Here is a 25,695-nt window from a genome sequence, read left to right as displayed (position 1 = left end):
GATTTTAAGCAAGTGCGGGACAGGGAAAGGGGGGGGGAGGGGAGGAAAGAACTACAGGGAAGGTCTGTGAGAGGGTGGAAGGCAGGAGAGGTTAAATGACAAAAGGTAAGATGATGCGAGGCAAAAGGAGATGGTGATGGGACAAGGAAAGAAACACAGGATGGGTCTAGAGGAGGTGTAAATGGGAATGGCAGAATCATCAACAGCTGCCATGTGAAAAAATAGTGGGGGCCGAGGTTATGGTCTGAAATTGCTGAACTCGATGTTGAGTCTAGAAGGCTGTGAAGTGCCTATTCGAAAGATGAGGTGCTGTTCCTCGAGCTTACTTTGAGCTTCGTAGGAACAGTGTAAGAGGCCGAGGTCAGAGTGGGAGCGGAGCGGAGAATTAAAGTGACAGGTGACCGGAAGCTCAGGGTCACACTTGCGGACTGAACGGAGGTGTTCCGCAAAGCAGTCACCCAATCTGCGTTTGGTCTCCCCAATGTAGAGGAGACATCATGAGCAGCGAATACAGTATACTAGATTGCAAAAAGTACAAGTAAATCGCTGTTTCAGCTGGAAAGAGTGTTTGGAGCCCTGGACAGTGGGAAGGGAGGAAGTAAAAGGGCAGGTGTTGCAACTCTTGCGCTTGCACGGGAAGGTGCTGTGGGAAGGTGAGGGGGTGATTGAGGAGCGGACCCTTCGGAATGCTGAAAGCGGAGGGCAGGGGAAGATGAGTTTGGTGGTGGGATCACGCTGGAGGTGGCGGAGGATGATCCGTTGAACGTGGAGGCTGGTGGTTTTATGGAGGTTTGATGATTTTAAGCCTGAACCAGCTGATTTCCACTGGTGATGAATTTAAATAATTTAGCTATATCTTTACTACTAGTGAACAGGCGGGCAGCTATCCTGACTGGTGACTGCAGATGGCAGACAAACCTTCCTATCCAGAATATGTTAATACCCATTTCCCACGCTACCTTTCGCAGTGTCAGCCGTGGCTCAGTGGGGAGCCCTCTTGCCTCTGAGTCAGAAGGTTGTGGGTTCAGAGTACCACTCCAGAGACTTGAGCACAAAAATCTAGGCTGACTCTCCCGGTGCAGTGCTGAGGGAGTGCAGCAGTGCCAGAGGTGCCGTCTTTCGGATGAGACGTTAGAGCAGAAGGAGCCTCGCTTTATCAGGTGGATGTAAAAGATCCCGCGGCATGATTTTGAAGAAGAGCAGGGGAGTTCTCCCAGGTGTCCTGAGCCAATATTTATCCCTCAATCAACATCACGAAAAACAGATTATCTACTCGTTATCACATTGCTGTTTGTGGGAGCTTGCTGTGCACAAATTGGCTGCCGCGTTTCCCGCTGCTCACGATGCGGTCTCCTCTACATTGGGGAGACCAAACGCAGATTGGGTGACCACTTTGCGGAACACCTCCGTTCAGTCCGTAAGGGTGACCCCGAGCTTCCGGTCGCCTGTCATTTTAATTCACCGCTCCATTCCCACTCGGACCTCACCGTCCTTGGCCTCTTGTATTGTTCCACGGAAGCTCAACGTAAACTCGAGGAACAGCAACTCATCTTCCGATTAGGCACTCTGCAGCCTTCCGGGCTCAATATCGAGTTCAACAATTTCAGATCATAACCTCAGCCCCTATTACATTTTTTCTTGTAATTTTTCCACTCCTTCCCCCCCTCCCCTTTCCTTTTGTTTCTCTCTCACACCTGGCAGCTATCTCTTGCCCTGCCAGTACACTTCACACCTAATCTCAGCCTATTACGTCTGGCTTCGATTACTTTTTATTGTCTCTTTTACTTTTAATTCTTTTGTCCGATCGCAGCCCTGCCTCCGATCTATTTTCTTTTCTTTCCAGTTTTGAAGAAGGGTTCCACCCGAAACGTCAACTCAAATTTCTCTCCACGGATGTTGCCTGACCTGCTGAGTTTTTCCAGCATTTTCTGTTGTTATTTCAAAAAGTACTTCATTGGCTGTAAAACACTCTGGGACGTCTTAAAATATCAAAAATGCAAGTCTTGCTACTAGGGTGACATCATCCCACTCCCGCACCCCACGCGCTACATTTTTTTGTGAATGAGCTGGCGTCACTTTCTGGCGCGCTGTGCTGCAGCCAATCAGAAGAGGAGGAGGCGCCGCCTGGCGACCGACGTCACCCGCCTCCAATCACCGCGCGCTCGCTGGCTAGTTTGAATCGGCAATGCGCACGCGCCAATCTAACGGATGCCCCGCCCAGCCGGGCTTACGCGTCACGGCGTTTACGCGGAGGCGTCAAAAGGCCAGCCGTCTCCATGGTGACAGAACACCCGCCTCACTCAACGGCGTGAGAGACCCCAAGTCATTGCCTCCGCCGTCCATCACCCCCGCCCTGCGGGGAAAGCACATATCGTTACCCTCAGAGTGGGCCCGGCCCGACCGTCCATTAACCGGCTCCTCCTGCTCGACGGCTTCGGGCTTTTGCGTGCTCGCCGCCTGGCATTACGTGCGCTCACGCCGACTGGCTTTGCGTGCACGCCGCCTGGCATTACGTGCGCACACGCCGACTGGCTTTGCGTGCTCGCCGCTTGGCATTACGTGCGCACACGCCGCCTGGCTTTGCGTGCTCGCCGCCCGGCTTTACGTGCGCTCACGCCGCCTGGCTTTGCGTGCTCGCCGCCCGGCTTTACGTGCGCTCACGCCGCCCGGCTTTACGTGCGCTCACGCCGCCTGGCTTTGCGTGCTCGCCGCCTGGCATTACGTGCGCTCACGCCGCCCGGCTTTGCGTGCTCGCCGCCCGGCTTTACGTGCGCTCACGCCGCCCGGCTTTACGTGCGCTCACGCCGGCTTCGGGCTTTTGCGTGCGCGCGCGTCCCTCTCACGTCAGCGTCCCTCCCGCCCCCTTCCCATTGGTCCCGCCCCGGGTGTCCGAGGTCAGCCGAGCCGGCCTTGCCTTCCCCGCCCTCCTTCCCTCACTCTCTCTCGGCGCCATGGCGGAGCAGCAGCAGTTCTATCTCTTGCTCGGCAACCTCCTCAGCCCTGACAACGTGGTCAGGAAACAGGCGGAGGTAAAGAATTGGGTTTTTTTATTTTTGGGGCGGACTCCAACCTTCGGCATCAGCGAGTGGGAGTGGGCGAGTGTCTGGGGCCTACCTCAGGCTGTGCTGCTTCCAGCAGGAGACGATGAGAATTGTTTTTTCCCCCCCATCTCCTCCTCCCTACCTCTCCCCACCAACCAATGCCAAGTAATTGTTGCTGAGGAGAAGGCCCCGGGCCCCAGCCTGGCCCACGTGTGGCTGACTGGCGCTGCAGTCAATCCGCCCATGTGGTGCTGGGGCTCTTTTTGTACAGATAACTTCCCTACCGGCCTGTAAACTTCAGCTGTCTGCAGAAGCTGGGACTAGATTTAATTAAAACACGGAAGATTTGGTAGGGTTAACTATGTGCTGATTACTGGGAAGATTAATTTTAAGGTTTATATTTTGGGGGGAAGGGACATTAGTTTAATCTTAAAGCCAAATACGAAGGGTCATCGACCTGCAACGTTAACTGTTTCTCTCTACAGATGCTGCCTGATCTGCTGTGTATTTCCAGCATTTTTTGTTTTTATTAGTTTAATCTTTATACTGTGGGGTGCAATAGTTTAATCTTTATACTGTGGGGTGCAATAGTTTAATCTTTATACTGTGGGGTGCAATAGTTTAATCTTTATACTGTGGGGTGCAATAGTTTAATCTTTATACTGTGGGGTGCAATAGTTTAATCTTTATACTGTGGGGTGCAATAGTTTAATCTTTATACTGTGGGGTGCAATAGTTTAATCTTTATACTGTGGGGTGCAATAGTTTAATCTTTATACTGTACCAGGGATGAGGGACTTCAGTTATGTGCAGAGACTGGAGAAGCTGGAAATGTTCTCCTTAGAGCAGAGGAAGATTTATTGGAAATAACAACAGAAAATGCTGGAAATACTCAGCAGGCCAGGCAGCATCCGTGGAGAGAGAAACAGAGTCGACGTTTCAGGTCTGGGACCCTTCATCTGATGAGTATTTCCAGCATTTTCTGTTATTTCAGATTTCCAGCATCTGCAGTATTTTGCTATTGAAGATTTATTAGAGGTATTCAAAATTATATTGGGTTTTGACAGAGTAAATAAGGGGAAGTGATTTCCACTGGCAGGAGGGTCAGTTACCAGAGGGGACACACTTAAAATAATTGGGGAAGAACCAAAGGCAAGATGAGGATTTTTTATAGATATAGATTTAACGAGTTGTGATCCAGAATGTGCTGCCTGAAAGGGCAGTGGAACAGATTCAATAGTAACTTTCAAAAGGGAATTGGATAAATACTTGAAGAGGAGAAATTGCAGGGCTATGGAAAAAGAGCAGGGGAGTGGGACTAATTGGAGAGCGCTTTCAAAAAACTGGCACAGGCAGGATGGGCCGAATGGTGGCCTCCTGTGCTGAATGATTCTTGTGTATGGGATGCCTGGCCCGCGGGAGTGGATGGAGTCTAGCGGGTTGAATATAGGATTTTTAATAGAGGCCCTTTTTAAATTGTGTTTGGAATCGAGCATCAATGGCGCCTCTCTAATGTAACGCTGTTCTGGTTTAATCTTATTTTGTATTCGGGCAGTGAAGGGATTGAACTAAACTTTTAAAAAGATGTGGCCCAAACTTTTTTTACTTATTTTTAACTACAAGCTCTGGGAAATGAAGATTTTTGTTCCTAAAACTGTTTTCCTCCACACACATTTTCCTGTAGATTTACACTTTTTAACTTTTTAAAGCAATTGCATGTTTATAGCTTTTTTTCACTATAAATTGGTGAGGTTTTTGTTGTAATGTGCAAATTTGTTTAATGCATTAATTTAATTGTAACCCCAATGTGTGTGTACTTGCATTGCCTTGCATCCTTTTATGAAGCAATAGGTTGTGAAGAGTGTAATTGTCTTCAGAAGAACAGGTGTAATTGAAATTGCTGCCATTTTAAAGGCTGCTGCTGAGTTAGAGGGGAAGGGAAAATGCTTGACGCCTAATCAATACGTGTGTGGAGGTAAAACGAAGGCTGGATTCAGGTTGGGATTAGATGTGATGTTAGAAATGGTGACTTGAGCTAATGGAAGGGCAAATGATAGCTATGGAGCCATACCTCAGCAAGCTGCCGATGTCTTCAGGAAGTCGTGTTAGAAAATTCGTTTGGAAAAATGCTTTGGTTCAAAATGGGGCAGCAATTTGAATAATTTGTTTTCAGTTTTGCTTTCTAAGTCTGTCCCACTTAATAAGTTACTTACAACTTGAAGCACTGTCTCAATGACGTCATTTTAATTTGCACTGGTGTAGTATTTAGGAATAAGGATTGGATCTACAAAGAAGACTTGCTATGGCTCAGTGGGCGGCACCCTCTCCTCTTAGTCAGAAGGTTGTGGGTTCAAGTCCCACTCCAGAGACTTGAGCACAAAAATCTAGGCTAACACTCTAGTGCAGTACTCGGGGAGCGCCGCACTGTCGGAGGTGCTGTCTTTCAGATGCGACGTTAAACCGAGGCCCGTCTGCTCTCTGGTGGACGTAAAAGATCCCATGGCCACTATTTCGCAGAAGAGCGGGGGAGTTCTCCCTGGTATCCTGGGCCAATATTTATCCCTCAATCAACATCATGAAAAACAGATTATCTGGTCATTATCACATTGCTGTTTGTGTGACCTGTGCCACGTTTTCTACATTACAACAGTGACTACACTTCAAAAAGTACTTCATTGGCTGTCAAGCACTTTGGGATGTCCTGAGGTTATGAAAGGTGCTGTAGAAATGCAAGTCTTTTATGAAGACTTTTAATAATGTGGAAAATCAAGCTTGTCTAGTTAAGTTTCAAATTCTATTTTGTATCTGCTCTTTTGAATGTTATGAATTTGGCAGTAACCTTGCCTAATTCTACAATTTAAATGCATTTATATTTTGGCTGTACTTATCATTGCATAGTAACCTGATTCTCTTAGGCCGTCCCTCGGAACCGAGGATGACTTGCTTGCCCAATGCGGGACCTACAGTCTCTGTCACGGGTGGGGCAGACGGTGGTTGAAGGGGCGGGTGGGTGGGGTGCTTGGGTTGACTTGCGCTGCCTGCGCTTGGCTTCCGCTTGCTCCCGGCAGAGACTCGAGGGGTTCGCCTTCCCAGATGCTTCTCCTCCACTTTGTGCAGTCTAAGTGGAACATGATTATCGCATGTGTGTCTTAAGAAAAACTAAAGGGGGAATGATGTTCGACATTCACTGCATATAGAGAGTTTACACCTGGTGTGCTGTGGGATCTGTAGTTAATATAAATCACTACTCCCTTGAGGGTTACCATAGATGGCACTTTTGTGATTAGACTGAGAAAACAACTTAAAATATAGGAAACAGGTTCATATTCCATGTAATGCTGAAACTTTTATCATATAAAGTTTTCAACAAGGCTATATTTGTGCTGCAATATTTATTACGGCCGTGTCTGAGTTCCTGAGTTGTGCAAATAGGTTATTACACTGGCAGGTGGAATATCAACTCCTGACCAAATTGTGCTTTTCCTTGATCTCATTTGTTTCAGTGAAGGTAGATTGGTGACAGCCATGGATCTGTGATTTTTTAACCTAATGCTATGTTGTTCTCCAGCCGAGGAAGGTGTGGCATTAGACTAATTCCTGGAATTACAACTTAGCAGATATGTTCACTCTGTAAAAGTATGTGGGATGGTAAAACATCATTGCGTTGAGATGGTGTCCCAAAATAGGAGTGGACTGTGTTAAATGTGATGGTATCTTGTTAGTTTTCCATTTGATGAACTTTGTGCTTCCATTGTGAGGAATGCTTGAGAATGGTAAATAAAACATTTTTGCATCTATGAGCAGGCACAGGTCAGTCACGGCATTGAGGGGAGCAGAGTGAAACACTTTGCAGGAAACTTTGTGCTATCCGGCACCGACGGGACCGAGCTGTTGCTGTCCCATCAAAACTGCCGGACAAACCAGCGCTAATGTTGAAACATATGGAGATTTTGAGCTCCGTATCTGGCAACAAACCCTGTTGCTTAGCAACAGCTTCTAAACAGTCGGCCGTACCTTGCAAGCGTCTCTGTAGCTTAGCAACAGCTTCAGCAAGACCTTGCAGAGCCTGACTGGTTGGAAAAAAAGCAACAAAAAGAAAAAAAACCTAACGAAACGGCTCCTGATTTTTGCCGGTGGATCGAGCATTCCGGACAGTTAACCTCCGGATAAACCAAAGTTTCCTGTACTTCTCCTCCACTGCCGAAAAGCACTTGTGCTACGCCGTACCTTATGATTTTCTGTTTTGCATCCGTTCACTTGTTACTTCTGTAGAAGATTGTCAAAATGGCAGCAGTTTTATGGGTTTTATTTTCAGTAATCAGAGTAGACTTTCGCTCCACTTGAGCCCAGCTACCAGAGATGAAAGGCGGGTTTTAACTCGCCGCTCGGCTCCGTTCCCCTGTCCTTGATGGGAATGTTGACAGTATTGTATGATCAAATCAAATCAATTATTTCTCGGCTTCAGTTAAATTCATCAGCAATTTGAACAATATCAGGATTTATTTCTCAATGAATATAGCTTTTATATAATACTATTATACTGTGTACAGTAGATTATTACAAGTTGTCAGCCGTGGCTCAGTCGGCAGTACTCTCGCCTCCGAGTCGGAAGATCGTGAGTTTGAGTCCCGCTCCAGAGACTTGATGATCCAGGCTGACACTCCCAGTGCAGTGCTGAGGGAGCGCTGCACTGTTGGAGGTGCCGCCTTTCGGATAAGATGTTAAATCAAGGCCACGCCTGCTCTCTCAGGTGGACGTAAAAGATCCAATGGCACTATTTCAGTGGCTGACCATGCTGTGGCTACCAGAGCAAGTCAGAGGCTGGGTATTCTGCGGCGAGTGGTTCGCCTCCTGACTCCCCAAAGCCTTTCCACCATCTACAAGGCACAAGGCAGGAGTGTGATGGAATACTCTCCACTTACCCAGATGGGTGCAGCTCCAACAACACTCAAAGCACGATACCATCCAGGACAAAGCAGTCCACTTGATGAGCGGCCACCTTAAACATCCACAGACTCCACTGCGCCATGGCTGCAGTATGCACCATTTACAGGACACACTGCTGCAACTCACCAAGGCTTCAATGACAACACTGCCTTGAAGGACAAGTGCACGTGGGAACACCATCACCTCCAAGTCGCATACCATCCTGATTTGGAAATCTATCGCCATTCCTTCATTGTCTCTGTCTCTGGGTCAAAATCCTGGAACTCCTTCCCTAACAGCACTGTGGGAGCACCTTCACCACACAGACTGCAGCGGTTCACCATCACCACCTCGGGCAGTTAGGGATGGGCAATAAATGCTGGACTTGCCGGCGACACCCACATCCCAGGAACAAATTTTTAAAAAAAGCAAAATTCCAAGTGAGAAGACACTCATTTATCATAATAGTTGCAAAAATATAGTACCATTAATATCAATATTTCAAAGCATTTATACTTTTTAAAATGCAGGTCTGTCATGTAGGCAATTAGACATTTTGCACCAACCACGTCCCGCAGTCATGAGATGAATGACGAGTAAAACTGTTGGGTGATATTAGTTGAGGGACAAATGTTTTAGCTGGAACATTGAGAAATCCCTGCTCTTATAAATGGTGCCATGGTATCTGTAATGCCCACTAAAAGCTGCAAAGGGGGCATCAGTTTAAGCTTTTGTCTGAAGGGTGTCACCTCCAGCAATGCAGCATTCCATTAGTGCTGCACTGGAGTGTTGGCCTAGATTGTGGTGTGGGCCTCAAACCATACAGAGCACTGCCGAGTTCCAAGCAGGCTTTTGTATTGCAGACGAGAGCTCTTTGTGATTCAGTTTGTTCATTCATTCATTCTTAAAAATGCTTGAGTTTCTATTCTTAAGCCTGGTGGGGAATTTCATTACGTATTCAGTAAGCTTCATGTGTCTAGTCAGGACTGAGCTGCTGTAGGACACTGAATTGTCATCAAAGCCAGTCTTTTATCAGTGGCAACACTTTTAATAATCAGCACATTCATTCTTAAAAGACAATTGATTATAAGATCTGAAAATAGATGAGCTAATGCTTACTGAATTTTGTAATCCTGGCAGGAGAGGTTTTTTTGTACCTCTGTTCAGAAATCTTTTATTCAGGGTTCTGGTGGGGTGTTAACAGTGATCACTGGACTGTGCAGGATCTGTGAAAGGAGGCCCACTGCCATTGGTAGTCTAAAATGTTAGGTTGGGGTAGTCATTGATAATGGGTGCCATTATAACTTAAAGTGCGTTAACAATTTGAAAGAGCATTACTAGTAGCCTAGGATTTCCTTTACCTTGCATTCCCCTCTTATGTTCCAACTTGAGCTGTCAATTATTTGCCCCCCCCCCCTCCGAAATTTTCCCCTTACCTCTTGAAAAGACGAACTGCTGGGGTCGAGTTCCACAGGTGCTGTCAGCCCCCTCTTGTTTCCTCTTCTGACTGGCCAGCATTCATGTGTGAAATAACAACAGAAAATGCTGGAAGAACTCAGCAGGCCAGGCAACACCCGTGGAGAGAGAAACCGAGTCAACGTTTCAGGTCGCAACCCTTCGTCAGAACTGAAAAAACACAGGAAGTGAAACCAATTTAAAAGGCCAGTTCGGGGGCTGGGAAATGGGGATGAAAGTTGCCTGGCCTGCTGAGTTTTTCCAGCATTTTCTGTTTTGGATTTCCAGCATCCGCAGTATTTTGCTATCATTCATGTGTGAACACGGGGGCATCGCAGCCACATTTGATCCTGTCCTAGACTAACGTTTGTCGAGACGTTCCGTCATTGGACAATGCTGAAGAGTGGGAATCGTGGGCTGTTTTTTGTGTGGTCCCAACCGGCAGCATATTGAAGCGGAGACCCATCGTAGCTCTTGCTCTGCTGCTCCAGTCGAGATGAATAAACTCGGCATTGGGTAGCCGATTGAACTGGGGGACCTCGCCGCTCCGTATCACAGCACACTTGCTACGGTGCCTTTTGTTTCTAAACCATCTGCTTTCTCCCCCAAGAGGTATAGCTCCATAATCCTGGCAACTCGTGTGCGCTCTCCATTTGTTGGTGGAGGGAGTTGGATAGCAATTGGGAGTGCAGATCTGGCACTTCTTCCCTCTAGCCTAGAGTTGCTGAAGTCAGTTGTGCTCGAACCATGGAGTGAACTGTGCAATCACCTGGTGAACCTCTGTTTCATCCGGTCTTTGACATTTGTTGAGACTTTACAGCAGAGGTCTCTGCACCAGGAGTGGGAAATCCACCTGGTCTGTTTAGCTGACTACCACTTTGCTCGTTGAGCCATCAGAATAACCAGGTTTTATACCCGATAGTTTTAACAGTCTTCAAATCAGCTGAAGTGAAATCCACACACGGTAGATTTTCTGCGTGTTCAATATGGAGTTTGTACTCTCTCCCTGTAGGCGAATACAATTTAACAAAAGTCAGTAATGCTTAACACCGGTCCTTGGGCAATGAGCTTTAGCAAAGTGACCTGTGAGTTGTCTGTCCCTCCAGGATCTTGCACATCAGCCTGAAGACTCCCATTGTCACGTGGTTAGGTGCTCTGAACAGTGAAGAACTAGTGTTTGGAGCATCCTATTTGTCACGAGGTTAACCAGCATTGATACCTTGATTCCCTTTGTTTAAAGGGCAATAAAGCTTGTGAAGATGAATCCTTTAAGCAAGTGAGCCTGTTTGAGTGCCTCAGTCAAGTTGATGCACTGCCTATTATGGTATAACTCTTTAACACACTGAACAGTGAATTTGCACCACTGAGCCATTGGGAGATCTAGTGTGATGGCATTTCAAATCTTGTAATTGTGTTATCCATTCTTCAGTATTTTTACTGTCTCAGTGCAAATGGCTAATTCCCTTTCCCTATAACGGATTTTCCCTGCACTGAAGGACTGTCCCGTTTTGACCTGTTGCTTTAGGAATAGGAGGAGGCCATTCAACCCATCGAGCCTGTTCCACCATTCAATTAGATCATGGCTGATCTGTATCTTATCTCTATCTTACCCGCCTTGTTTCCGTATCTCTTAACACCCTTGCCTAACAATCGATCAATCTCCATTTTGAAATTTTCAATTGAACCCCCCCCCTCCCCAACCTCAACGGCTTTTTTGTGTGGGGAGAGGGAGAGAGTTCCAGATTTCCACCACCCTTTGTGAAGAAGTGCTTCCTGACACCCCTGAACGGCCTGGCTCTAATTTTAAGGTGATGCCCCCTTGTTCTGGACTCCCCCCACCAGAAGAGATAGTTTCTCTCTACTGTATCAAATCCTTTAATCATCTTAAGCACCTCCAATTAGATCACCTCTTAATCTTCTGTACTAAAAGGAATACAAGCCCAGTCTGTGAAACCTGTCGTCATAATTTAACCCTTTTATCCCCGGTATCGAACTGGTGAGTCTGCGCTGCTCCCCCTCCGAGGCCAGTATACCCTTCCCGAGGTGCGGGGCCCAGAACGGAACCCAGTGCTCTGAGGGGTCTCCTCCGCGCTCTCTACAGGCCGTGCTCTAAAAGAGGTCTCCTCTGCGCGCTCCACAGCTGGAACACAACTTCTACCCCTTTGTATTCCATCCCCCTTGAGATAGAGGCTAACAATTCCATTAGCCCTTTTGCCTTCCGCTGCCGTGATGTTACTTGTTGGTGCGTATATGAGCTGGTTGTGACTGCAAACCTGCCTGTGTTTGGGTAACAGCGGGCTAATCGGAGTAGGATTGTCTTTGCATTTGGTAACCTAAGTTTTGCTCAGTTGAGGTAAACAAGCTTGAGTGACTGGCAGGCTTGAGTCAAACTTGATCTGGTTGGATGCCAAATACTTAACTGCATAAGCTGCTGGTCAGGAATAACGTATTCATGTCCCAGTGGCTTGTAGTTGCCCAGCTTGTGACTAAACCGTTCCTGCCAGAAGCATTTCACTTTTTTTTTTTCCTTGGGATTCTCAAAGCAATCCAGATAATGTGATGGATCTAAGAATTGGGAGTTGGCTTCATTTAAAGGTAGCAGCCACCCAGCTACATTAAATACTCTGGAACAACAAAAATCTAATCGTCTGCCACAGAAGTTTTAAACTGTGCCTGTGCGGTTTGAATCGTTCTTGTTTCATAGGCATCAGTGTTTTGATGGAGATTCTAACTCGCCTAAACTTTTCCTGCTAGCCAAAGCAGATACAATGATCAGGAGGACAGAGACAATGCTGAAATATTTGATTGTGAACCTGATCATTGGTAGAAGTGCAGACCATGGAAAATGAACTAGATGCTGTGTGTTTTATTTTGCTTCCTCTGCTACAGTTGCTCAGAAAGCTTCGTTTGGATGATTTAAAATCATTGAAAAAGTGAATGGTCCATAATCTATGCTGTGCGAAATATGAACCCTGGCATTGATCCAATTTGTTCTTGGGGGGGTTGGGCCCTGCCAGTTATCTCGTGTCAATTCTCTATTGCAGTAGAATTGGGGCGGGGTGCAATCCTATGCAATTGTCTTTTGAAAAAAGAATACTCGCTGAGGGTGGAGAAGTGGTGACTTGCAGCTCTCCACCATTCGGTTTATTCAGTTTTTGTCTTTGCATTATTTTTGGGGGTGAAGTGAGGACATGTCCTGTGGCAGAAGTGGTATAAATGAATCGCCTGTAATGAAAGGAAGACTTGCATTTATACAGCACCTTTCAGGACCACCGGACGTCCCAAAACACTTTTTACAGCCAATGAAGTACTTTTTGAAGTGTAGTCACTGTTGTAATGTAGGAAACGCAGCAGCCAATTTGTGCACAGCCAGCTCCCACAAACAACAATGTGATGATGACCGGATAATCTGATTTTTAGTGATGTTGATTTGAGGGATAAACATTGGCCCCAGGACACCAGGGAGAACTCCCCCTGCTCCTCTTCAAAATAGAGCCATGGCATCTTTTGCATCCACCGGAGAGCAGACGGGGCCTCGGTTAAACGTTTCATCCGAAAGACTGCACCTCCGACAGTGCAGCACCCCCTCAGCACTGCACTTTGTCAGCCTCGATTTTTGTGCTAAAGTCTCGAGTAGGATTTGAACCCACAATCTTCTGACTCAGGGCTACTCACTGAGCCTCAGCTGACACTGTGCCAGTTGTATTAAGCAACTTTGTGGCTTCTTCATTTTGATTCCATATCTGTGCGAAGAAACCTGTTTTAAACATAGAAACATAGAAGATAGGAGCAGGAGTAGGCCATTCGGCCCCTCGAACCTGCTCCGCCATTCAATGAGATCATGGCTGATCATCCAAATTCAGTACCCTGTCCCTGCTTTCTCCCCATATCCCTTGATCCCTTTAGCTTCAAGAAATATATCCAACTCCTTTGTGAATATATTTAATGAATTGGCCTCTACTGCCTTGTGTGGTAGAGAATTCCACAGGTTCACCACTCTCTGGGTGAAGAAATTCCATCTCATCTCTGTCCTAAATGGCTTAATGTAAGAAGTCACACAACACCAGGTTATAGTCCAACAGTTTTATTTGAAATCACAAGCTTTCGGAGCGCTGCTCCTTCGTCAGGTGAAGTGGAGAGATACATAAAGACACAGCTTATATAGTCAGAGAATAATGCCAGATGATTACAGGTAATCTTTCTAACTGCCATTTATCACACCTCGGCAGAGAGATAATCACAGCAATCGAAGGTGTGAATGGTGTCCAAACAGGTTAGTCAGGAAAACATTATATCAAAGAACAATGAGGTGGGGCCACAAGGGGTCAAATGTTGCAGATGCTGGGGTCTGTATGGAAAAACAAAAAACAGACAAAAAAACATTTTTTTTGCTGGAAATCACAGCAGGTCCGGCCGCATCTGTGTAGAGAGAACAAGCCAACGATGACTCGAGTCTGGGTGACCCTACATCAGGCGGGGTTACATGTAGCGTGACATGAACCCAAGATCCCGGTTGAGGCCGTCCTCATGAGTGCGGAACTTGGCTATCAGTTTCTGCTCGACGATTTTGCGTTGTCTCGAAGGCCGCCTTGGAGAATGCTTACCCAAAGATTGGAGGCTGAATGTCCTTGACTGCTGAAGTGTTCCCCAACTGGAAGGGAACACACCTGCCTGGCGATTGTTGCGCGGTGTCCGTTCATCCGTTGTCGCAGTGTCTGCATGGTCTCGCGGATGTACCGTGCTCCGGGCATCCTTTCCTGCAACGTATGAGGTAGACAACGTTGGCCGAGTCACATGAGTATGTACCATGTACCTGGTGGGTGGTGTCCTCACGTGTGATGATGGTATCTGTGTTGATGATCTGGCATGTCTTGCAGAGGTTGTCGTGACAGGGTTGTGTGGTGTCGTGGTTGCTGTTCTCCTGAAAGCTGGGTAATTTGCTGCGAACGATGGTCTGTTTGAGGTTAGGCGGCTGTTTGAAGGCGAGTAGTGGCGGCGTGGGGATGGCCTTAGCGAGGTGTTCGTCGTCATCGATGACATGTTGAAGGCTGCGAAGAACATGGCACAGTTTCTCCGCTCCGGGGAAGTACTGGACGACGAAGGGTACTCTATTGGTTGTGTTCCATGTTTGTCTTCTGAGGAGGTCTATGCTATTTTTGTTTTGCTGTGGCCCGTCGGGAGTCGAGCGTCATATCCTGTTCTTACGAGGGCGTCTTTCAGCGTCTGTAGGTGTCCATCGCGTTCCTCCTCGTCTGAGCAGATCCTGTGTATTTGCAGGGCTTGTCCATAGGGGATGGCTTCTTTAACGTGGTTAGGGTGGAAGCTGGAGAAGTGGAGCATCCTGAGGTTGTCCGTGGGCTTGCGGTAGAGTGAAGTGCTGAGGTGTCTGTCTTTGATGGAGATTCGTGTGTCCAAGAATGAAACCGATTCTGAGGAGTAGTCCATGGTGAGTTTGATGGTGGGATGGAACTTGTTGATATCGTGTAGTCTTTTCAGTGATTCTTCGCCGTGGGTCCATAGGAAGAAAATGTCGTCGATGTATCTGGTGTATAGCGTTGGTTGGAGGTCCTGTGCAGCGAAGAAGTCTGGCTCGAACTTGTGCATGAAGATGTTGGCGTATTGGGGTGCGAATTTGGTCCCCATGGCTGTTCCGTGTGTTTGGGTAAAGAACTGGTTGTCGAAGGTGAAGACATTGTGGTCAAGGATGAAGCGGATGAGTTGTAGGATGGCGTCTGGAGATTGGCTGTTGTTGGTGTTGAGTACTGAGGCTGTCGCAGCGATGCTGTCATCGTGGGGGACACTGGTGTAGAATGTCGAGACGTCCATCGTGGCGAGGAGTGTTCCTGGTTCAACTGGTCCGTGGGTGCTGAGTTTCTGTAAGAAGTCTGTAGTGTCGCGACAGAAGCTGGGGGTTCCCTGTACGATGGGTTTCAGGATGCCCTCGACTTATCCAGAGAGGTTCTCGCACAGGGTTCCGTTGCCTGATACGATAGGATGTCCGGGTGTGTTGGCTTTGTGTATCTTTGGGAGGCAGTAGAAGTCTCCCACGCGGGGAGTACGTGGGATGAGAGCGCGTAGGATGCTTTGAAGGTCTGGATCGAAGGTCTTGATCAGTCTGTTGAGTTGTCGGGTGTGTTCTTTGGTCGGATCTGCGGGTAACTAGTGTTCCTGGTTGTCCAGTTGTCGGTATGCTTCTTTGCAATAGTCCGTTCTGTTCTGTATGACGATGGCTCCTCCTTTGTCTGCTGGTTTGATGACGATGTTGCGGTTGGTCTTGAGAGCGTGGATGGCGTGGCGTTGCGTTGTGCTCGGGTGACATTCTGGACTGTCCTGAGTGTGGCTGATGAATCTGGCGTTGATGCATCTCCTGACAGCTTGAGCATACATGTCAAGCTTAGGGCAGCGACCCTCCGGAGGGGTCCAATTTGACTCTTCTTCGGTTGCTGCACTGCGGATCCCTCTGTCTGCTGTTCCGGATCATTGGTTGTCTCATTGGGTTCGCTGCTGACATCTTGGGATTTGTGGAAGAATTCCCGGAGCCTCATTCTCCTGATGAATTCCTCTGTCTGCCGCGAGACCGACGGGGTCCATTTTGGTGGTGGGGCAGAAATTGAGCCCTCGGCTGAGAACTTCAATTTCGTCTGGTTGAAGGGTGTGGTCGGACAAGTTGACGATGGACTTCCCTGTGGTTTCAACCGTGGTACCGGGGGAGGCTTGGTTGCTGCTGGTGGTGATGCCGAGTTTCTCAAGCTTCCTGTTCTTGGTGTGCATGTAGGCAGTGTAGTTCTGTTGCTTCGTCTGTTTGGCGGTGTCTCGTAGCTGGTCTGCTGTGTCCTGAGCACAGGCTGAGAACATGGACTCTCTCGGTTTCAAGGTTGCTGCGTCTGCTGTAGAGCTGGTGTACGAGATGGTTGAGAAGTGTGCGAGAGGTACGACGGCAGAGTCTCTTAGCGTAGTCTGTGTTGTAGGTCGACAAAGGAGCAGCGCTCCGAAAGCTTGTGATTTCACTTAAAACTGTTGGACTATAACCTGGTGTTGTGACTTCTTACATTTGTCCACCCCAGTCCAACACCGGCATCTCCACACCATGGCTAAATGGCTTACCCCTTTATCCTTAGACTGTGACCCCTGGTTCTGGACTCCCTGACCATCGGGAACATCCTTCCTGCATCTAGTCTGTCCAGTCCTGTCAGAATTTTATAAGTTCCAATGAGATCCCCTCATTCTTCTAAACTCCAGCGAGTACAAGCCCAATCGACCCAATCTCTCCTCATGTCATTCCTGCCATCCCAGGTATCCGTCTGGTGAATCTTCGCTGCACTCCCTCCATGGCAAGAACATCCTTCCTCAGATAAGGCGACCAAAACTGCACACGATACTCAAGGTGTGGTCTCACCAAGGGCCCTGTACAACTGTAGCAAGACATCCTTGCTCCTGTACTCGAACCCTCTCGCTACGAAGGCCAACATACCATTTGCCTCCTTAACCGCCTGCTGCACCTGCATGCTTACCTTCAGCGACTGGTGCACAAGGACGCCCAGGTCTCGTTGCACTTCCCCTTCTCCCAATCTATTGCCATTCAGATAATCTGCCTTCCTGTTTTTTGACACCAAAGTGGATAACCTCGCAGGGGCAGCCTGACTATTAGTTGAGATTTGTTCACTATTATTTAATGAATCTTGACCTGAAGTATTAGATCCTCTTGGCGAGTTTCAATTGTGATAGTAAATGATTAGCTTGAACAGGTAAGGCTCTCCCCCACCCCACACACAGTATTTTGTAAGTTAAATAGAATTTTGAAACTATTAGTGATTTTTTTAAAATGTTGCTCAACTTGAGACTTCAGTGTTTTTAAAAAAAAAAAAAAAAAATCTAAGTGTGTCTGTACATAGAGAATTTTAAATAATGCCCCATGGTTTAATCTCTGTTATTCAGGAGACGTACGAGAATATCCCTGGCCAATCGAAGGTGACGTTCCTTCTGCAAGCACTCAGGAATACAGCAGCTGCCGAAGAGGTAATTATCAAAAACGTTACTTTCCCTTTATCCCAGCATTGAAAAGTTCACCGGTGAATGAGTAGCAAAATGATTAGGGCCGATTCAGTGCAGGCTGAGCAGGCAAAACTGGTTTCAATTCTTTCATCTTCGGGATGTATGAAAGGATCGAGTGGGGATTCTGAAACTATATCTCAATATGAGCAACGGTCTGATTCTCTTCCACGCCACCAAAAAAAATAGTTTGTACTTTACCATCCACCACTCCTAACATATTAAATGCTTATTTACTTTAAAAGATATCCAATTTGGAGGCTGCTTATTAAAGCCTAATTGCTTTATTTTAATAGAATGTAGGACAACAACTTGCATTTTATATAACAACTTCAACATCGTAAAACATCCCAAGGCCCTTACAGGAGCACTATCAAACAGAATTTGACACCGAGCCACAGAGATATGGGGACAGGTGACCAAAAGCTTGGTCGAAGAGGTCGGTTTTAAGGAGTGTCTTAAAAGGAGGCGGAGAGGTTTAATGCAGGCATTCCAGAGCTTGGGGCCTAAGCAGCCGAAGGCACGCCCGCCAATGGTGGAGCGATGAAAATCAGAGATGCGCAGGAGGCCAGAATTGAAGGCGTGTAGAGGGTTGTAGGGCTGGAGGTGGTTAGAGATGGGATGCGGGGTGAGATCATGGAGGGATTTGAAAACAAGGACAACAATTGAATTATTTTTCTTTGTTACATTAGAACATAAGAAATAGGAGCAGGAGTCGGCCATTCGGCCCCTCGAGCCTGCCCCACCATTCAATAAGATCATGGCTGATCTTCGACCTCAACTCCACTTTCCTGCCCGATCTCCATATCCCTTGATTCCCCTAGAGTCCAAAAATCTCAGCCTTGAATATACTCAACGACTGAGCATTCACAGCCCTTTGGGGTAGAGAATTTCAGATTCACAGCCCTCTGAGTGAAGAAATTCCTCCTCATCTCAGTCTTAAATGGGTGACCTTTTATCCTGAGACTATGCCCCCTAGTTCTAGACTCTCCAGCCAGGGGAAACAACCTCTCGGCATCTACCCTGTCAATCCCCCTCAGAATCTTGTACGTTTCAATGAGATCACCTCTCATTCTTCTAAACTCCAGAGAGTATAGGCTCAATCTCTTCTCATAGTATGCAGTTGTTCAGATGATGAAAATATCATACTTTTAAAAGACATTTATGAAGTTACTCTTAATATCTGTTACCCTCCTCTTCTATAGGCATTGATTCTTTAGGGTCTGGCCATTTTTCAGTTGAGTAGTGATGGTGATCAGGCAGTTCCTCTGGAGAACACCAGTTGTCCTTGTCTACGTGGGGGCGCGCGGATGAAGGCAAGCGATTGCTCGAGATGAGCTGGCTGCATTTGGATAGGTAGGAATAGAATCAACAGACATTGGAGCAGATGTATTGTGAGGAGGCTGGCACAGTCAAGCACATCAAATGTTGTGGAAAGGGCAAGGGGGGGGGTGGGTGGGGGGGAGGGCATCACATTCGGAGGATGTCATTCGTGCTTTTGGCCAGGGCGGTTTTTGTGTTGGAGTGGAATCCAGACTGGAGAGATTCGTACAGGAGATTAAAGACATGCAATTCAGAGGCAATGATGTTGTCTGGGGATGGGAGGAAGCTGAGGGGACAGCTGCATGGATAGTCTTTATCTTGGAGACAAAAGAAATCGATGAGGTCCTTTTAAGGAATGTGAAAGATAATGAGCTTTTCTTTGTCTACATTACGACCATGACCTATTTTTCAAAAGTAATTAATTCTACAAAATGCAAGGTCTTTCTTTTTTCAGCATAGATCTGGATGCTTTGCTCAGGGACCCAACTTTCTGCACATGAATTCCTGATTTCACGATTTTGCAAGATACAGGTGCTTCTGTGAACGGAAGGGTGAGGGGAGGCAGCACAGCGGGAGGCCATTGGTGGTGAAGGAATCCTGCCATGAAAGTTGTAGTTCTGGATAATCTGATCCCTAATTGAAACAAAACCAGTCAAAAAAGTTTTTTTTTCTATCCAACAACTTGCAACCAACGGCACTTACTCACCAATAACCTGCTCACTGATGCCCAGTTTGGGTTCCGCCAAGACCACTTAGCTCCCGACCTCATTGGTCCAAACATGGACAAAGGAGCTGAATTCGTGAGGTGAGAGTGATTGCCCTTGACATCGAGGCAGCATTTGACCGAGTGTGGCGTCAAGGAGCCCTGGTAAAACTGAAGTCAATGGGAATCAGGGGAAAGACTCTCCACTGGCTGGAGTCATACCTAGCACAAAGGAAGATGGTTGTGGTGATTGAAGGTCAAGCATCACAGCCCCAGGTCATTGCTGCAGGAGTTCCTCAGGGCAGTGTCCTAGGCCCAATCATCTTCAGCTGCTTCCCTCCAACATAAGGTCAGAAATGGGGATGTTCGCTGATGACTGCACGGTGTTCAGCACCGTTCACAACTCCTCAGATAATGAAGCAGTCCATGCCTGCATGCAACAAGACCTGGACGACATTCAGGCTTGGGCTGATAAGTGGCAGGGAACATTCGCGCCACACAAGTGCCAGGCAATGACTATCTCCAACAAGCGAGAGTCTAACCACCTCCCCATGACATTTAACGATATTACCATCACCAAATCCCCCACCATCAACATCCTGGGGGTCACCATTGACCAGAAACTTAACTGGACCAGCCACACACATACTGTGGCAACAAGAGAAGATCAGAGGCTAGGTATTCTGCAGCTAGTGTCTCACCTCCTGACTCCCCAAAGCCTTTCCACCATTTACAAGGCACAAGTAAGGAGTGTGATGGAATACTCTCCACTTGCCTGGATGAGTGCAGCTCCAACAACACAAGAAGCTCAACACCATCCAGGACAAAGCAGCCCGCTTGATTGGCACCCCATCCACCACCTTAAACATTCACTCCCTCCACCACCGGCGCACCGTGGCTGCAGTGTGCGCCATCTACAAGATGCACTGCAGCAACTCGCCAAGGCTTCTTCGGCAGCACCTCCCGAACCCGCGACCTCTACCACCTAGGATAACAAGGGCAGCAGGCGCATGTGAACACCACCACCTCCAAGTTCCCCTCCAAGTCATACACCATCTTGACTTGGAAGTATATTGGCCGTTCCTTCATCGTCACTGGGTCAAAATCCTGGAACTCCCTCCCTAACAGCACTGTGGGAGCACCTTCACCACACGGACTGCAACAGTTCAAGGTGGCTCACCACCACCAGGGATGGGCTCAAATGTTAGCGACGCCCAGATCCTATAAGCAAATTAAAAAAATCTCCTATATAAAATCAATTCATCTAGTTCTGCGCCAGTTTTTTTATATATCGGGGTTGTTGAAGGATCTTTCTAGACAATGACTCCATGTAACAAGACTGCACTCAGTTTCCTGTACGTTGACATTTGAACATGTGCAGATGCTTGATGTGTGAAATTGAATAATTCACTCTCGAGTACAGGGAGTGTTACCGTGCACATGGTAGTGTTGTACCTAACACGGCAGTATTTGATATTGGGTACTCGGAAAGGGAATGTTTTGATTCCCCAACATGGATTCATTTTGAGCATAAAAAAACCTTGGGGGGCGAAATTGGGTGCCTTTGCGCCTCCTGTTGGTGCCCCCAGGGCTTTGCGACTGGGTGCGGCGCTGACATCGACTCCCGCCATATTCGGCAGGAGTTTTGCGGCAGTGCTACGTCGTTGCACCCTGATCTCGTTCGCCCTGAGATGGTGACATCATCGCCATGTGCAGCATCCCAGACCCGGAATTGACACTACCCCCCCCCCCCCCCCCCCCCGGCGCAGCAGCACCGGTCAAAAACACCGACGGCTGCAGGAGGCGTGCATCATCGGGGGTGATGATTAAAGGCAAGGTGGTCGAGGTAAGTTTTTTATAAATAAATAAATTACCTTTCTTTCAGTTTTTTTCCGCTGGTTCCTCCCCCCCCCCCCCCCCCCCCCAACCACCACCCCCATCGATCAGCCTGGCACTCTGCTTGAGTGCCGGGCGGATCACGAGGGATCATGGGTGGCCCAGGTAGGCACTTTCTCTATTGCAGAGCCTGCAGCGACGGCCCTTCCCTTTAAGGGAGGGAAGGAGCCTTTGAACGTGGCGGTGCTGCCCGGCCCAGTGTGCAGCGCTGCTGAAGTCTCCGCCCCACCTGCTGGCGGTTGGCTCCAAGAAGCAAGTGGAGCGCTTGATTTATTTTCCTTCCAGGAGTACAAAACCAAATTTTTTTTTTTTTTTTTTTTAAGTTTAAGAAACGTTAGCACCTGGTGCTAATTTTTTCAACTTTAAAAGTTAGTGCCCCAAATGGGGCTATAGTGAATTTCTCCCCCATTGTATTCTTGTGGGAATCACTTGAGTGTAAATAAGGCCTTGCATCATTGTAAAATTATGAAGAGTTTTGATTGTGTAAATAAGCAGCAACTGTTTCCAGTGGCAAGAGGGTCAGTAACTAGAGGACACAGATTTACGGTCATTGGCAAAAGAACCAGAGCGGAGATGAGGAGAAATTTAATATGCTCTGCCTGAAAGGGCAGTGGAAGTAGATTCAATAATAACTTTCAAAAGGGAGTTGGATCAATACCTGAAATTTGCAGGGCTATGGGGAAAGAGCAGGGGAGAATGGGACTTACTCGAGAGCTCTTTCAAAGAGCCGGCACAGGCATGTTTGACCGACTGGCCGCCTTCAGTGCTGCACGATTTTCTGATCCGTTGAGTCTCCTCTAAGGTTCCGCAGTATCTTTAGAGTTAAAGGGGGTGTATAATTGCATTTGTCTTTATTTGCAGGTAAGACAGATGGCTGCTGTTTTAATGCGGCGAATGATGTCTGCTTCTTTCGAAGAGGTTTTCCCGAGCCTCACCCCTGATTTGCAGAATGCTGTCAAAGCTGAACTGCTTCTGGGTATCCAGATGGAAGGATCATCTAACATCAGGAAGAAGACTTGTGACATTGCAGCAGAGCTCTCCAGGAATCTGATTGGTTCGTCACCTTTGATATCCTCGATTGCCCATCAAAACTGCAGTGTTTCTTAGCGATTTAATTTTTACGGCTGTGACATTTTACTGAAACTTCATTAACTAGCATCGCCTGACATTTTATTTTGTAGTGTTGAGTAGATCAATGCAATGTTGTATCTGGAATTTCAGATACATAATTGAAGAGCATTTGATGAATCTCTTTTTTTTCACCCCCCGTGTGCATGCTGGAAAATTGGATTGGGATCTACAATTTGTATTTAAAGTTTATAAGATGCCCAAGTAGCTTGCCTTTGGACTGTTCCGCATAATAGTTACCCAAACCAAATCAATAACTGCAGCACTGTGATATAGCACTGATTGGAGTGTATATAACTTCTACTTGCCAGGGTCATAAAATGAATCCAGACACAAACACGGTGCTTTACGTTACCTTATTTTACAATGGTTAGCTGTGGTAACACAATTAGTACCATCACAAGATGATGGTAGTAAAAGAAATGGCCATTTAATATTAATCAGTCAAAATCATAGGCACACCAGTAGTTTTTAAGTGTATCACAAGATCGCAACATCAGCTGGATTTTGCTCAGTAATAGTATGTTACAGTGCAGCTTAGCAAAGTTAAATTTAGAATCTGTATTTAATGTATTGCTGGTAACTTCTAATATTCAACCTGTTCCTCTGACATGAGCATAAGGTATACAGCCCTGGCTGCCATTGCTTTGGCCAATTGTGCTTTCCTCTGAGAGGCTTGAACTTCATCTTCAGCCTCCCCTCTTTTTTTTCCTACATTTCAACAGTGACTGCGTGTCAAAAGTGCTTCATTGGCTGTAAAGCACTTTGGGACATCCTGAGGTTGTGAAAGGTGCTATAGAAATGCAAGATCTTCTTCCTTCTTAACCCTTTCTCAGCTTTTCTTTTACTTAAAAAAAAAAAAAAAAAACTGCTTTAAAAACTCTTTACGGCTTCTCTTAAACTTCTAACCTGTCCAAGAAGTTTCTCCTAAAGCCTTCCCCAAATGTGATCTTAAATAGATTAAATTTCACCAAGACAATTCCACTTAATGGAGTATGACCATTTAACAAAACAGCCAAGATGATCAATTCAATCAATTGGATCTTTTTCCAAGGTGTTATTAAAATACGTCGGAAACTAAACTGCCAACAAGGTTTCATTATCCATTCCTCTTCCGTGACCTTAAGGGAGCCATCATTTCTGAAAACACAGCTTGTTCAGGTGGCTTTTAGGTAGTTAACAGTATCTTCAAAGATTGTAGTGCATTAGTCGGTCTTGTCGGACTGCAACTTCGGTCAGGCCCTGTTCACGTTGCCACCAGCTAGAAACCTGGTTAAATTGGGATGTATGAATCCTTTGTTTCCACGATTTTGTGCTGTGCAAGGATTAACCTTCAACTTTTCCATAATTCTGTTAGAGTCCATCGTTTTCCGACAGTGCACAACGTGGTCTGTTTGGGGATACTCAAGATTGCCTTTGTTGGGTTGTGTATTGCAGCCCAAAACCAGCGTGGTCATTTCCTTATTGAAATAGCGGATTGCATCAGGTGAGGACAGGCTTGGGATCGTGCCTCCATGGTCAACAGAAAAACCAAACATGCTGGCACTTGGGTTCTGAAGGCTCATAGATGGAAAGAGGCAACTTGGGTCATGTATTGGAAGGTTGCAGGCACCTGTGAACCCCAACATGTCGGTGTCTTCAGTAGAGAGGGTGGAATTGGGGTAATGGAATTCTAGAAGCTGACTTTTCCTGCAGTATTAATAGCATCTTAATCATTTACAGTTACCTTGAACCATATCAATGAAAGCTAAGATTGCTTGAAATAAACCAGCATCTAATTGGTAACTTGAGCTGGCCGGAATTTCCAAGGCAGAGAGATGTTTCTACTTATGGGGTAGACCGAAACCAGGGGCCATCAATATAAGATCGTCACCTATAAATCCAATGGGGAATTCAGAAGAAACTTCTTCACTCGGCGAGTGGTTAGAATGTGGAACTCGCTACCACATGGAATAGTTGAGGTGAATAGCATTGATGCATTTAAGGGGAAGCTAGATAAGTACATGAGGGAGAAAAGAATAGAAGGACATGCTGATAGGGTTAGAAGCAGGGTGGGTCGAGGCTCGTGTAGAGCATAAACACCGGCACGGACCTATTGGGCCGAATGGCCTGTCTCTGTGCTGTAGGTTCCATGTAATAAATCAGCCTCTTGTTTAAATGCAGAAGCCATTTCTCAAGCAGTCTATCCAAAGTGAGGGGAGTGGCTTACCTGAGAATATCCCTGAAATAATTGATTCAGGCTAAAGATGCTGCTTGTTTATATTCAGATGATGATGGCAACAACCAGTGGCCAGAAGTTTTGAAGTTTCTCTTCGAATCCGTCAGCTCCCAGAACGCGGCATTACGTGAAGCTGCTTTGCACATTTTCTGGTAAGTTCCATTTCTTGACGCTCCTCCATGTTGAATTTCCTGTGGCATGCAGGGTACAGCTGAAGCAGAATGTGATGAGAAAATATCATAGAATTGACACCAGTGAGTGACTTGACTCTCGCCCATAAATTCTCCAAGTCTTAATGTCTTCTCAGCTCCAGTCTTTCCATGGTATGAGAAGGCATCTGGCTTGGTTCAGTGGTAGCACTTTAGAATTATAGATTCTTACAGCACAGAAGGAGGCCATTCGGCCCATCGTGCCTGTGCCGGCTCTTTGACCGAGCTCTCCAATTAGTCCCACTCCCCCTGCTCTTTCCCTGTAGCCCTGCAAATTTTCCTTTTCAGGTTTTTATCCAATTCCCTTTTGAAAGTTACTGTTGAATCTGCTTCCAACACCCTTTCAGGCAGCGCATTCCAGGATCACAACAACTCACTGCAGGAAAAAAAATTCTCCTCATCTTCCCTCTGGTTCTTTTGCCAATGATCTTAAAATCTGTGTCCTCTGCTTAGTGGACCCCCCCCTTGCCACTGGAAACAGGTTCTCCCTATTTACTCTATCAAAACCCTTCATGATTTTGAACACCTCTACTAAATCTCCCCTTCTCTGCTCAATCCCAGCTTCTCTAGCCTCTACACGTAACCTGAAGTCCCCACATCCTTGTTATTTCACCTGAGTCTGAAGTTGTTGGTTTAAGCTGCAGTCCAGAGATTTGACCTCAAACTAGGCTTGGCACTTCAGTGTAGTACCAAGGGAGGAGTGCTACATTGTCTTGGATGAGACGTTAAACCGAGCCTCTGTCTGCT

The 25,695-nt window shown here is 46.8% G+C and overlaps 1 protein-coding gene across 1 annotated transcript in view; it reads left to right on the top strand.

The window, feature by feature from the left end:
* Nucleotides 1-2,869: 2,869 nt before the first annotated feature.
* ipo5 (importin 5) overlaps nt 2,870-25,695 on the top strand; it is a 66,591-nt gene continuing 43,765 nt past the window's right edge. The window contains exons 1-4 of the mRNA XM_085998436.1: nt 2,870-3,029; nt 17,358-17,438; nt 22,255-22,447; nt 24,789-24,891. Of these exons, the coding sequence (XP_085854562.1) occupies nt 2,952-3,029; nt 17,358-17,438; nt 22,255-22,447; nt 24,789-24,891 (455 nt within the window). The 5' untranslated portion in view covers nt 2,870-2,951. The remainder of the gene's footprint in view (nt 3,030-17,357; nt 17,439-22,254; nt 22,448-24,788; nt 24,892-25,695) is intronic.

Source organism: Somniosus microcephalus, chromosome 10 (genome assembly GCF_052327205.1).
Source record: "Somniosus microcephalus isolate GS21.2 chromosome 10, FLI_Smic_1.0, whole genome shotgun sequence".
NCBI classification, from domain to species: domain Eukaryota; kingdom Metazoa; phylum Chordata; class Chondrichthyes; order Squaliformes; family Somniosidae; genus Somniosus; species Somniosus microcephalus.
This window is presented reverse-complemented; position numbering and strand designations above follow the sequence as displayed.